Here is a 15,508-nt window from a genome sequence, read left to right as displayed (position 1 = left end):
GGGTTGTTTTATAAATCTGCATGACACAAATATAGGGTTTGAACTATATCTTCAAAAACTCTATTCTGTTGAGTTCGAAACACATCTATGTCTACGAAAGGTATTTTAATCGTTAAAATGCCTCCCTATAGGACATACTTGTGTGATACTAACACGTTATCAGGTACCATAAAGTGTTGACAATTTTGTATATATTGTAGTAGAATCACGTCAAATAAATGTTTACCAAAATCAAAGGTAATGATTGATTATAATACATGTTCATAATATTGTGTAAAAAGATTACATGTACTAGCAAACGATCAATCAAATATGTTCACCAGCATCATTTTGTATGCTTCTAAGTGTACAAACTATCACCAGATTTGCTCATTCGTCAGGGGAGATAATACACCCAAATATTTGATATTTATCAATTTTAATTGATCATATATGTTTTAATAATAGTGATAATCAATGAGGTATTAAACTGTTTGCCGGGTTGTCGTTGTCCGTCTCTAGCGTTAGATCGTGTATTCTCCCCTCCAGGCGATCTGTTCAAACTAGGCATTTTTAGCGTACTGGTGATCCAAATTATTTCTGATCATGTCTTCCTTTTATCGTTTCATCTGGGAATATTGAACATTGGTTTTTTTCCTAATTAAAATGTCGCATTTCATGAGGATCTACAAAGAATAATACAATCAATTCCTTATTGCATTTCCTCAACAATCCTATAGTGGGTTTTTTCTTTATCTTTATAATACTAATTTACTCATTTTAAATTGTATACACTTTCATGATTTTGGTGTGTGTTTTTTGTATATTCACTAGTTATAGGGATATAACAAACTTCTGGGGACCAATAAAATTACAACGGGTTAGAAGCATAGTTCGTTATACACATAGTACAGACATATTTTAAGAACATTGACGGGAAATAAAACCACATATTATGACCACGGATTTGTTGTAAGGATTTTCGTCATAAACGTGTTCCTTATAATTGCTGCAAGAGCACCTATTTGACGGACGTATAAGGTTGAAACAAATGAAAAATTAGTTGACTTTAAATCTTGTTAAAGTACCGATGTACTTGAATATTACTGTTGATTCGTAGATTGCTGTGTTACACATTGGTATCAATCTGAACGTCCCATATATGCCATATTTGTATGTGATAATCTACAGCCGATATTTTCCTGACAAATGTGTATGCTTTTGTGAAATCAAACAATCGCGCATACTACATGCTATAAACACGCTTTTAATCAACAGGAAACAATCTTATTTTGATGTTAAAGTAGTGAATCATTCTGAATGGTGATATCTAATTCTTGGAAATAGTGTACCATTTTATATCCCTTGAGATATTTAAGCATTATCACACTCATTGGCGCATTGACATCTTATCCAATAATTCAGTTTAACCAGTGACTGTGCCGCTTTTAAATTTCCCGTGAAAACGTTTTGTATGTATGGCGTCAGAAAACTTAACTTACAATTATTTCGGTCTATGGAAAAATAACCTAAAAAATCTAACCTATAGGGATGTGTATGTAACATATGAAATAAAACTATAACATACTAAATACTTTACCATTTTATAAACCAGTTGGTAAGATACTGTATCAAATTATATTTTAAAGTAATGTACCATTTTATAACCCAGTTGGTGATAAAGCAAATGACATTGTAGTGCCCCCTATGTAATCATGCATGAACTTTAGATGATATACATGATATACATAGTATTGTTTTTGCTGTACATGTTCATACTGATCATTTGTGATTCACGATAAAATTATATCACAGTAAAACGAACGGTTTTGAAAAACGTTTTTATCTTTTTAATCTTTTTATTGCAAATATATATATATATACATATATATACATACAATCATGTAATCTCAATATTTCTATGTAGATATGCTTTCGTAGTTTGAATTTGACAGAACCGATTGTCTATTTAATGGGTGCAAACAATTTCTATAAGATGCACATAATATATCTGTTTGAATATACTCTGTTGTTTAACCATTGCATGTTCAGATTCACCAATAGTATCATCCTGTGTTTATAAGAATGATATCACGAATGTACGGTCCGTTTATGTTCTACAATTAATGATTTTATATTTGATATTTGTTACCTAGTAAGTAAGTGATCAACAGTTATTGTACTCCTAGTTGATACTATCAATTTTAGTAGTAGTATTTGTTACCTAGTAAGTAAGTGATCAACAGTTATTGTACTCCTAGTTGATACTATCAATTTTAGTAGTAGTATTTGTTACCTAGTAAGTAAGTGATCAACAGTTATTGTACTCCTAGTTGATACTATCAATTTTAGTAGTAGTATTTGTTACCTAGTAAGTAAGTGATCAACATTTATTGTACTCCTAGTTGATACTATCAATTTTAGTAGTAGTATTTGTTACCTAGTAAGTAAGTGATCAACAGTTATTGTACTCCTAGTTGATACTATAAATTTTAGTAGTAGTATTTGTTACCTAGTAAGTAAGTGATCAACAGTTATTGTACTCCTAGTTGATACTATCAATTTTAGTAGTAGTATTTGTTACCTAGTAAGTAAGTGATCTACAGTTATTGTACTCCTAGTTGATACTATCAATTTTAGTAGTAGTATTTGTTACCTAGTAAGTAAGTGATCAACAGTTATTGTACTCCTAGTTGATACTATCAATTTTAGTAGAAGTATTTGTTAAAGTTATACTGCTGCTAATTTCACTATAACGATATGTAACAAAAACATTTGATATTTAAACATTGACATATAACTTGATGATTTATCTCCCCGAAAGCATATGTCGGCCTATAAGAGAGCCGAAATCTAGGGATCATATATTCCTGGTTTTGAATAAAGCGCCTTCAATCACCGCCAGGTTAAAAAAACTTCGGTTTTTGTCTGATTCAGAATCGTATAGCGTGTCTGACGCTCGACACGACCTGTACGTGGTGAGCCAGGTAACTAGCGTAAGCGCACATGTGTTTGTTTACGTTTTCTTTCTGGCTAATATGAGAAAATCATGCTGGTAACATCAAATTTACACATTGCCGTAAAATATTGTGTGTATCAAACATTGTAATGTGCAAGTATTGTTTTCCTTGTAGATAGAGTCTGCTGAGTTCGACCACATGTTTTGTTTCTGAACAATTGTTGACATTTTCTCTTGGTTTCACAACTCTCGTTTTACTTCGAAATTGTCGTGACGATGTTCGGAAGAGTTCGGAATGATTCGGCTTCTTTCGAGCCTATTTTTCACGTGTACACATTCAAAAGATGTTTTACTTTTATAATCAAAAATACTTCCTGTGCTGCAGCGTTATTAAATAAAATGTGGTAAATTTAGAAAGTTTAAACTCAAACAGACGGAGAAAAATGTGTATAACACTAAAACAGTTTTCACTATCACAAAAAGAGCGAAAGTTATAGACTATACAACTTTAAATCAGTGGATTATGTCAGGGTTCCTACAGCATAGATTTACCAGAATGGGATTGTCATCTATTAGATCCTGGTCCAAACTGCTCCATAATGTCTAAACTCTCAGTAAAAGCACTGACGTATAAACGATCCTAAAGAATCAGGATTGCTTGCTTAACCTTCCGTGGTATCAAGAAGGTGCTAACATTTCCCCAGGAAATACATTATGGATGGTGTGTCTAGAGCAGGGTCTGAGATACCTTCCACTCCAACAGTATAACCCTGCATCAACCTCTCTAACATAGGCTGCTAACATACCAAATCCACTTCTGGTAATGATGAGTATATCACAGTTTGCCAATATATAAAAATCCAGCAGTTGTTTCAGAAATCCTTCACATGGATGGTCGTTATCAGGGTTATCTATATGTGTTACTGTCCCCGGAGTATCTATTATATTTCTTGGAAATCGTCTCCTAGCCAACTCTTTCACCATTTTTGTATCGGAGGCAACAAACATATCATATTCTGTTTTGTTCAGCTGGTCAAAATATTTCCATAAAACTCCTAAAGGCCTGTCCTCTCGTTTGTCATCTGCCATGAATTTCGTACCACCTAGACGTACGTGAGCACATGCAAGCTTAGGACGTGTACGCTGCTTTGAATTATGATCTCGCAAAGCCTGTATTAGAACTGGTGCGGGTTTGAATAATAAATTGAATAACTGTTGATACATATCAGCATATTGGAGCTTCGTTATCCACGGAACTTCACATCCAATGGTTGGTCTTTTTCTAAAGTCTTCTGTAAAGTCCCAGTTCGTTCGAAGAAAATTCACATCATGCTTGAAGTACATATTGATATCCTTACTGCCATTGAAATAAGCTTTTATATTTTTGTATTCATGGAAGAAAAGATCTTGATAAAAATGCGTTCTGTTGGAATGAAAAGATGTGTCGTACCTCCATTCAAACTGTGCAGGGATGAGGTAATTCTGCAATGTACACGGACTGTTGAAATTGATATAGAACCGTCTTTGTGTGAGTAGGGATATGATGAATGTTGTTAGTATACCCGAGATTCTATCGGACCAGCCTCCACATACACCTGTTTTATCACTACAGTCATACACGATGTATTTTGTGTCATGGTTATTTTCTCGAATCACTGACAAACCAGGTAAGGTCTCTTTTTCAGTTGTGTCTGATGTGATGACTACTTCTTGAAAACATTTCATATTTTCTAATGTCTCATTGAATGAATCATCCAGTAGTTTGTTATCAACGGTGGTGGTCGTATGTATGTGTCCTATGATCATCACTGTAGCTAAAGAGATCATCACAACAGCAACACGGCGCTGAAATAATCAACATTATAGTATGATAAACCAATTAACAAGATTCTGACATAAATGCGAGCTATGCATATAGCTTATTTTATGCAGCGACACATGCCATTATTATTGATAATTAAAGTTTGTATTTTTCTGTTTTAAGCCATATATACATATGTGCACCCTTTATGTGGCCTCTTATAGTTACCCTGTGTAGAGCCCCAATATAAGGCGCTCTCTCATTGGCTGCTATATTAATACTGATTGCTGATTGGTTGCTATATTAAGCTTCATCTCTGCAAAAAATTTTCACAGGCGCCATCATTTTCACCTCATTTTACGATTAATTTTTACAATTTCGGAAAGTTTTAAAACAATATTCAATCTTTCCTGCTTACGGAGGTGATTACCTATATCATAGGTTATTGTAAGAACTTTGATCAGCGATATGAAGCACTTATTTTGAAGAACTTCGGGAATTTGTGGAAGACTTGATTGGTGTGTTTACATTTTGACCACGATGTCGACGACACAGTCCACTTGCTGACCTGCCTACGAACATACCATAAGTATTTGATTTAATTAATCGCATGTGTTTCCTCCTCACCTGCTAGTGATGGCACATTTCAAACCCCGTTGTTTTGTTATTGGACATAGTTTTGTGAGACGATTACGCGATAGCATGCACCATGACTCAACCCTTTCTCCGGATTTTGATTTGTGTCAGTGTGACATTCAAATGTTTGGATATTCAGGGGGTACTGTCCCTAAGTTACAAACTTCTCAGCAATTAGCATCTGTACTTCGTCGTTGGCAGCCACATATTGTAATTTTACAAGTCGGTGGAAATGATTTATGTACAGAGAGTCGCTCTCCGCACTCAATAGCGAGGGATATCATTGATTTCTCCCTGTGTTTACGTGATAACTTTGGAGTTCCGGTTGTGTTTATTTGTGATATTTTTAGACGACCTGGTCCAAGGGGAATTTCCCCTAATTCTTATGAGAACAGGAGGGCTGCTACTAACTGTATACTTAAAGATTCGGTGCATGTATATCCGGGGTTATTCTTCTGGGGACATAGGAGGATTCACGACAGTCCGCTGAATCTATTTTTAGATGACCTTTGCCACCTAAACAAAGAAGGGACTAAGAAGTTCTATCGTAGCATACGCCTGGCTCTTATGCATGCATGTTCCCAATTTAGCTCGTTAGGTGGGTTTTGATTAATTATTCATACCTCTGTTACGTATTATATCTTATATACCAACCGTACAATTTATTTATAATTGATTAATAACTTTACGGTCCGTTATTAACCATGCTATATAGGCCCTATAGGCCTAAATATAAGTTAGTGTTTGCTTATGTGGTTAATCGCATAGGCCTTGATGTACAATTCATGTTCAGCATAGCAGCTGTTTATCACTTGTATGTTCATGATCAGGACACCGCTAGGTTTTAAGTTCCTGTAACATGATATGACTGATATTTCTGACATTTTTACAATGCTAGCTAATTAAATATTCAGGGCACCGCTAGGTTTTAAGTTCCTGTTATATTCAACAATTGGGACACCGCTAGGTTTTAAGTTCCTGTATATCCATATTACTTATATATTAAAAATCATGATCAGGACAGCTAAATTTTAAGTTCCTGTTTACATGTTTTTATATACCATACAGGACACCGATAGGTTGTAAGTTCCTGTTATATATATTTAACAATTGGGACACCGCTAGGTTTTTAAGTTCCTGTATATCCATATTGCTTATATATTAATAATCATGATCAGGACACCGCTAGGTTTTAAGTTCCTGTATACATGTAAGATATATATACTTCAAACTGCAGGACACCGTTAGGTCTTAAGTTCCTGCAGTAATTTTAATTCATAATTTTATTCTGTTGTAATCAATTCAGAAAGATTAATTATGCACAGTGACTGTATATATACATTACATATATATTTATATATATGGCTTGTTTCACAGTCATATTTATTAATTTGACTTAATTAGTCATTAGTGTACTATGTGTTTAGTGTAATACACACAATTCTCCAAGTTCGGTTGAGTTGTATGCATTTTAATTGTAAATCTTATTTTCTGTATTTCTTCTAACAGCTGATTATGGCTCCTAAGAAGCAAACAGCCCCAGCCAGCACCAGAAAAAGAAAAGCAACATCCATGGCTGATAACGATAATGTTACCGTGGCAACCTTGGCAGCTGTGACTAAGCAAATCACTGCAGACGTCACATCTGCAGTATTACAGGAGATGCGTCGTAATGCTGCACCCTCGTCATCTGCTCCTGTATCAGCTGCTGCAGGATCTGCATCACAGCTTGAAGATGCTAATACTATAGCTACTCAGGATCAGACTGTAGAGACAGCCAGGCTCTCCGTTTCATCACAACCGGTACCTACCTCTGGACTTGAAGACAGAAATGAGACAGGTGCCAATGATCAGTTTGCCTCTAGTAATAGGATTAATCATGTTATTACTGATACTTTTGTCGAGCCTGTGGCCAGACCACCACAACTTTCATGCAGACCTTTATATCAGAAGGTTGCTCCAAAACTCCAACAAAAAATTTGGAATGGGGAATTTATTGAAATGTCCCAGATTTTAGAAGAGCCAGCTGGCGATTTGAAATACACCATTCATTTGGACAATAATGGTAGTGTTGGTCTGTCTCAGGCTTCAAACAAAAAGTATCTGACCATCGAAAGGTGGACAGATGCTTTTAGCATTTATTCGTCTGTCTATCGACAGAAATATCCAGAATGTACTGAGGGTCTGGCCACATACCAACATGTGGTCAGGAATATCGCTACTTCAGGCGGTAGCTGGTATACTTATGATGTTAATTTTAGGCGTTTGAAGCAAACAGCTTCGGACTTGGAATGGGGGGCCTTAGAACAAGAGCTGTATTGCGTAGCAATGACTTCGCGTCACAAGACAATATCGTCTGGACGCAAATTTACCAATTCTGGTAAAAACAATAATTTTCGTCCCCAAACCGGCTACTGTTTTAAGTTTAACAAAGGGGTCCACTGTGGAGGTTGCAGATATCCACACACATGTTCCAAATGTGGAGGAGCACACTCTGCAATTAAATGCGACAACACAAAATCAAAACACTCTGAGTCTTCCAATTCAAAACCAAGCTACAACAATAGCAAATGAAAATTTGGTCGATTCTTCTTCTGAACACTGTACTGTTACCCCAGTAAATCCAGAAAAGCTTGCTTCTTACTTACAGGGATATGATGAATCAATCAATGAATATTTGATAGATGGTTTTAAATCAGGTTTTAGTTTACAATATCAAGGTCAGAGACAATATCAACAAAGCCCAAATTTAAAATCTGCTTTAGATAACCCATGTTTAGTTCAGGAAAAAATTTCTAAAGAAATTGATTTAGGCAGAATTAAGGGTCCATTTTCCTCTCTTCCTCTGCCAAATCTTAAGTTATCTCCCCTTGGCCTTGTCCCTAAAAAGACACCGGGTGAATTCCGTTTGATACACCATTTGTCATACCCTAGGTGTAGTTCAGATAATTCTTCAGTAAATGAGGGCATTTCTTCAGAATTCTCCACTGTTCAGTACGCTGGCATTGAGGATGCCATTAATCAGTTGAAAAAATGTGGTTCAGGATCTTTTATGGCGAAAACAGACATAAAATCTGCTTTTAGAATCATCCCAGTCCATCCATCGGATCATGACCTTTTAGGTTTTTCGTTCCGTAACAGTTTCTATTATGACACTTGTTTACCAATGGGATGCTCCTCATCATGCAAAATTTTCGAAACATTTAGCTCAGCACTTGAATGGGTTGCAATTCATAAGTTAGGTTGCTCTCACGTGGTTCATATATTGGATGATTTTTTCTTTATTGAAGCTACATATGAGAAAGCCTTGTCTTCCCTCAATTCATTCATGCATATGTGTGAAATCATAGGTGTACCATTAGCCGAAGAAAAGACATTTCTTCCTAGCCAGTGCATGTCCTTTGTAGGAATAGAGCTTAACAGCCTCACTTCTACCGCATCCCTACCACAGGATAAAGTCCTTAAAGCTACAAATGTAGTAGAGTCCTTTTTACAAAAGGACAAATCCACTCTAAAGGAATTTCAATCTTTAATAGGGCTTCTGAATTTTGCTTGCTCAGTAGTGATACCAGGGCGTCCCTTTTTGCGACGACTAATAAATCTCACTATAGGTGTTCCTAAGTCCTTTCATCATATTAGGATTACATCTGAAGTTAAGGCTGATTTGTTACTATGGCTGAAGTTTTTGCAAACATTCAATGGGCGTACAATTTTTATGAATGAACAATTTCAAACTAGTGCTATGCTCGAATTATATACTGATGCTTCTACTACTGTTGGTTTTGGAGCGGTTTTCAAATCCAAGTGGCTATGTGGTAGATTCCCTGGGAAATACCAGCAATATAACATTGCTGTTCTCGAATTTTACCCAATTCTACTGTCTGTGTTTTTATGGGGTCATCTCTGGGCAAATCATGTGGTAATTTTCTATACTGATAATGAGGCCATTGTCTCAGTTATAAATAAGCAAACCAGTAAGGATAACATGCTTTTAAAGATGGTTAGATGCTTAGTTTTAAAATGCTTAAAGATAAATTTATCATTTAGAGCCAAACATGTCCCTGGTCACAAGAATTCTATGGCAGATTCCCTTTCTCGGTTACAGATACAAAGATTCAAGGATCTTGCTCCAAAAGCAGACCCACTGGCGACTGCAATTCCAGTCCACCTGATACCCGAGAACTTCTTTCCATCATTGGACACTTATTGAATTCGTCCTTAGCTCCAGCTACTCAAATAGTGTACAATAAAGCCCTAACAGCTTTCCACACATTTGCATTCCTTCACCATTTTGACCCATTTGGTCATAATGTTGCTACATCACATATAGCACTTTTTGTAGCACATTTATTTCATCAAAAGCTTGCACATTCAACCATTTCAACTTATTTATCTGCAATAGGCTATGCTCATAAACTTTTGCACAATGCTGACCCTACATCTTCATTTTTGGTTAAAAAACTCATCTCGGGAGCTCGTCGCTTGCATCCCACTGCTGATATGCGTTTGCCAATCACTGTACACATTCTTGATGATATAGTTCATGCTGCATCTATGACTTCTACTACTGTATATTTTAAGATTTTGTTTCAAGCCATGTTCCTTTTTGCTTTTAATGCGTTCGCGCGAATAGGTGAAATTACACTTTCAACGTCTTCTTCCAATAATCTTCTTCTGTCAGATGTTAAGATTGAAGGCGGTTCTCATAACAGTAAGATCCATGTCATTTTCCAACGTTTCAAACATAACACTAACAACACAAGACATGAAATTGTATTTGGTCATGGTCCAACTCGTGTGTCAGCAGCATTATCATTAATACAGTATTTAGCACTCAGAGGAAACCAACCGGGATCACTCTTTGTTCGAAGTGATAATTCTCCAATCACCAGATCTCAATTTGACAAACAATTACATGCTTGCTTAGCGTTTTGTAAATTGGACAGCTCACGATACAAGGGGCATAGTTTTCGAATAGGAGCAGCTTCATATGCTGCAGAGCAGGGGTGTTCTGATGCCAAGATTTGTTCAATGGGTCGTTGGAAATCAGCCGCGTTCAGGAAATATGTCAGATCTAATATAGTTACGTAATCATTACAACTATATATTGGTTCTTGAAAGCGGGTTATTATTGGTTGGTCCATGGTTGTGATTGCTTTGACTTGCTTGAGCCGGTCATTGCATTAGAAACCTTTAATTTTTGAGGTACATTTTGTTAACTTTATCTGTTTTCTTTGATATGTTTTTATACATGTATTAGTATTCTTAGGATCAAAATGATTTTACTGTGAATTGTCTGCTTATTTTCTTGTGTGATCCTGGGACTTGCTTGAGCCGGTCTCGGATCTATGTGTACATCTCTGCTGTATAAATGTTTCATTATATGTGCATTATGATTATTATATATAATCTCAGTTTTTTCCTATTTTGTTTCTTATTGTGTAATTCTCATTACTTTATAAATATTATCATGGCACCTGTCTCGAGAAGTTATCAACACGCAAAGAATTATGGACATTTGTGTATGTGTGCAATTGCATCAGTGACTTTGCCAGACGTCCATTTATAAACATTTATGCAATTTTGCGGTTACAATATGATTGTGCATTACTGCAACTGTGGACTGTCTTGCTTGAGCCGGTCAGTTATACATATGCAGTCATTGAACTTTGTTTTAACGCTTCAGTATTTCATTGGGCACGTCGACACGTCATGTTTCTTCTTCGGATCTTGGTCTCATGGCAGCTATGTACAGTTATTGTACATGTATACTCATTAAGACTTTATAATTAAAGACTCACTGACCAATTTTGGCCAGTCTTTCCGGAAATGTTATAACTTGATAATTTTTTATATAATTTATACTGTCTTCAGTAATTGTCAATTTTCAGTTGCTTGCTTTATAAATATTCCCCTTTTTTGTGGGGCAGTGAATATGCTGACTCTTTTGCAAGTGCAAGATTGACAGCATTTTCACTTTGTGGCGTAATTCTGACGAATCCCCACAATAGGGAAAATATTTTGTAATAATTTGTAAATTTTAATTTTTTATCTTTATTGTTCTCTATTTGTAAGAGAACAGCTATGTTTATTGGAATGGTCATTTTTAGTCTCCAGTTACAATGTATGTGTTAATTGATGGATATGGAGTACTAATTATTATGATGTTATGACCATTCCATTATTTTGTATGTGTTAATTGATAACTTTCATGTGATTTTTACACATATAACATGGTTTAGTTTTAATAAACCGTCATCTTATATAAGATGTTATCATCTTTATAAGATGGCCATTTTCAATTCACACATTTGTGTCGAGTTTTATGTGGAGCATGCATAAATGCGAGCTATGCATATAGCTTATTTTATGCAGCGACACATGCCATTATTATTGATAATTAAAGTTTGTATTTTTCTGTTTTAAGCCATATATACATATGTGCACCCTTTATGTGGCCTCTTATAGTTACCCTGTGTAGAGCCCCAATATAAGGCGCTCTCTCATTGGCTGCTATATTAATACTGATTGCTGATTGGTTGCTATATTAAGCTTCATCTCTGCAAAAAATTTTCACAGGCGCCATCATTTTCACCTCATTTTACGATTAATTTTTACAATTTCGGAAAGTTTTAAACCCACCCTACTTCCCTCCCTTTAATACAAGCTTTTCTTTTGCATCATCTTGGGTGACGTCATTTTGGCGTATTTCTGTCGAATCTGACTCTTTTGCGTAATTCTGAGGCGTAATTCTGACGAATCCCCACAATAGGGAAAATATTTTGTAATAATTTGTAAATTTTAATTTTTTTATCTTTATTGTTCTCTATTTGTAAGAGAACAGCTATGTTTATTGGAATGGTCATTTTTAGAGTCTCCAGTTACAATGTATGTGTTAATTGGATATGGAGTACTAATTATTATGATGTTATGACCATTCCATTATTTTGTATGTGTTAATTGATAACTTTCATGTGATTTTTACACATATAACATGGTTTAGTTTTAATAAACCGTCATCTTATATAAGATGTTATCATCTTTATAAGATGGCCATTTTCAATTCACACATTTGTGTCGAGTTTTATGTGGAGCATGCATAAACAACAATAATGAAAGTGGTATCATTACCACTATTTCACGACGTATATTTTGTATATTATATCATCTTATTAACAAACAGCAATACACATAATATATCACAATCGCATCAGCACCCGACCAGATAAACAGCGGTACAGATGATAAACCAAAGACTTGGTGTGGTTCTTGATGTAATAAACAACAGCATTGGGCATGATATATCACAATCACATCAGCACCCGACCAGATAAACAACCGAACAATTGATAAACTAACGACTTGGTGTGGTTCTTGATGTAATAAACAACAGCATTGGGCATGATATATCACAATCGCATCAGCACCCGACCAAATAAACAACCGAACAGTTGATAAACCAACGACTTGGTGTGGTTCTTGATGTAATAAACAACAGCATTGGGCATGATATATCACAATCGCATCAGCACCCGACCAAATAAACAACGGTACAGATGATAAACCAACGACTTGGTGTGGTTCTTGATGTAATAAACAACAGCATTGGGCATGATATATCACAATCGCATCAGCACCCGACCAGATAAACAGCGGTACAGATGATAAACCAACGACTTGGTGTGGTTCTTGATGTAATAAACAACAGCATTGTGCATGATATATCGCAATCGCATCAGCATCCGGCCAAATAAACAACAGTACAGATGATAAACCAACGACTTGGTGTGAATCTTATATGTTATAAACAACAGCAATAAATTGATATATCACAATCACATCAGCACCCGACCAAATAAACAACGGTACAGATGATAAACCAACGACTTGGTGTGAATTTTATATGTTATAAACAACAGCAATAAATTGATATATCACAATCACATAAGCACCCGACCAAATAAACAACGGTACAGATGATAAACCAACAATTTGGTGTGGATCTTAGTAAACGAGAGTAATCAATTGTTATAGGAAGGGATATATACAATAGAAAAATGTAATGCTTAGAAGTAAAATTATTGCGCCATACCATCCACATAAATGAATAAACAGGACACAAGTAAACATAGCAGAGTATAAGTAAATAAGATAAATCAATTACTTGAAAATACGAAAATGAATTACCAAGTAAATAAAGTACCAGAATATGAGTTAATTATATGTAAATACCAAGAAACAGGTAAAACAATTACTAATTGTAAGACAATTACAATGAATTAGAAGCTACTTTATAGGTAATGAATTAGAAGTTACTTTATATTTACATAAGGAAAACAAATACCGAAATTTCGCTTGCCCGTGGAAATTCAGTAGTATGTATTTGTTTTACTTGAAAATTACTTAAAATCAATTTACTAGCAAATACTCAACTTTTCTTGAAGTATTATTTAAGAGTAAATACATTACTTTTTATTTTAAGTAATTAGAAGTTGTAATTTGTTTTATGTGCAACCGGGAACCTGTTGACAGGATTTAAAATCAAATAAATATTCATTCAACGTTCCGAAGTACTTTTGATTTCAGTTCCATGTACACGGGTGGTAAACAAACACAAAATCCACCACACGAATTGGGCAGTTACGAAGGATACCTGTGATTTTATGTATATACAGTATACACTACTTACAGTATAACAATGGTGAAGCTGGTATCCAACTACATCCCTGCATAAACGTGTTGAGGTTGCCATCCTTATGTTTGCAGGGGATGAGGGTAAATGACACATACAACCTCTTTTGTACAGCAGCAGATAAAATTAGAAGATTCACATGTATGACATCTCGACGTTGATAAGCACTCCGACATTTGATCAAAATATAATTGTCTCGACTTTTCTGTAAAATAATATATCATTTACAGAGCATTACTACCCAAAGGGCACAGTAAATCTCACAAGTTACCTTTTTCCCGTGCCGCTTGACTGGTTTCCACTTTTAGTTTGTCCTTCGGCCCCGTTTATACTGTCAGAAGGAAGAGAATACATAAAGATCATGTTACCACCAATGTGTACTAGGAGTTAAGTTTTTATGGTTTTGCAGTAACGTCCATCTAACGGTCTTACCTTTCAAATGACCTTCCATCCTAATGGAGATGACCTCTTATATCTTTTAAAGTTTGATTCTCACGTGGTGTTCAAACAGATTCTGTAGGGCTCTTTACCAGCCATATAACATTTTCCATCCATACAAGTACTGTACCAATTGTTTACCTGTCAACCTAATTTTTAGCATTTATTTTAAATGATAAATACATTAGTATGCAGTCCCCTTACTGTACTGTAAAAGTATAACATATTGCGTGTGATTGTTTGTAAAATATAAGTTGATGTTAGTACAGTGTCTCTTATGATTTTCAAAAAGAAGATACATGTGTAGTTCAGAGGTCTGATAAGGTTATCTTTACGATACAAAGTCAGTGTAGGGAAGTTTATTGGACAAAAAAGGCACACGTCTCGTATTTATCTAAACTGTCATTATGTAATCATGTGAATAGTTTTTTATATATATTTTTTTTTTTAATTCTCAAGTCTTGTATTTTTAGGAAAGAATTGTTTGTGAATATCTAAAGGCACGGGCTTTCACAATTTGTGGTGAACTCGTGCATTAAATAACTAGCGGAGTGCAGAAATTGTGTTACAGTGGGAATTTCTTACAGAAAGCAAGAGACTATGATTATTTGATAGTATAGATAGAATACTTAAATGAAAGAAGTTATTTCCTGCGTAAATTACCATTGCTGAGATATTACGACAATGTTTGACAGTTAAATATTAACTAAGCACATGCTTTCAATTTCAATATCGAGGTTGCATTTGTTTATTAATACAAATACGGTATTCGTGTAATGAGCCCCAGGCGGATTTACAATTGTAACAAAGTGGGCGCTTATTAGTGAACCAAATTGTAGGCGAAATACATATCTATTTAAGCCATATGTTAAATATGACTGTACTCACGACACATTAATTTGTTACAGTAAGTATCTTTTAACCTTTGAGACGCATTATTATGTCGTGATTCACATGTAAAAGACTCCCATGTTAAATTCATGAAATATTGGATACAATGTTA

General features: G+C 35.1%; 2 protein-coding genes across 3 annotated transcripts; one reads left to right on the top strand and one right to left on the bottom strand.

Annotated features, from left to right (window-relative positions):
- Positions 1-1,855: 1,855 nt before the first annotated feature.
- LOC138336562 (uncharacterized) lies at positions 1,856-14,354 on the bottom strand. Its single transcript, XM_069286074.1, has 2 exons — positions 14,065-14,354; positions 1,856-4,783 (listed from the first exon to the last, which is right to left on the bottom strand). Exons 1-2 carry the CDS (start codon positions 14,161-14,163, stop codon positions 3,617-3,619), a joined length of 1,266 nt encoding a protein of 421 aa, XP_069142175.1. The 5' UTR covers positions 14,164-14,354; the 3' UTR covers positions 1,856-3,616.
- On the top strand, positions 4,839-12,442 carry LOC138336719 (uncharacterized). Of its 2 annotated transcripts, none has more exons than XM_069286274.1 (3): positions 4,839-5,328; positions 6,885-7,215; positions 9,481-12,442. In XM_069286274.1, exons 2-3 carry the CDS (start codon positions 6,891-6,893, stop codon positions 10,464-10,466), a joined length of 1,311 nt encoding a protein of 436 aa, XP_069142375.1. In that variant the 5' UTR covers positions 4,839-5,328; positions 6,885-6,890; the 3' UTR covers positions 10,467-12,442. The 2 variants fall into 2 exon arrangements, with proteins under 2 accessions (XP_069142375.1, XP_069142374.1); XM_069286273.1 differs by having other exon boundaries at positions 4,839-5,973.
- Positions 14,355-15,508: the final 1,154 nt, after the last annotated feature.

This window comes from Argopecten irradians, chromosome 12, assembly GCF_041381155.1.
Source record: "Argopecten irradians isolate NY chromosome 12, Ai_NY, whole genome shotgun sequence".
Lineage (NCBI taxonomy): Eukaryota > Metazoa > Mollusca > Bivalvia > Pectinida > Pectinidae > Argopecten > Argopecten irradians.
This window is presented reverse-complemented; position numbering and strand designations above follow the sequence as displayed.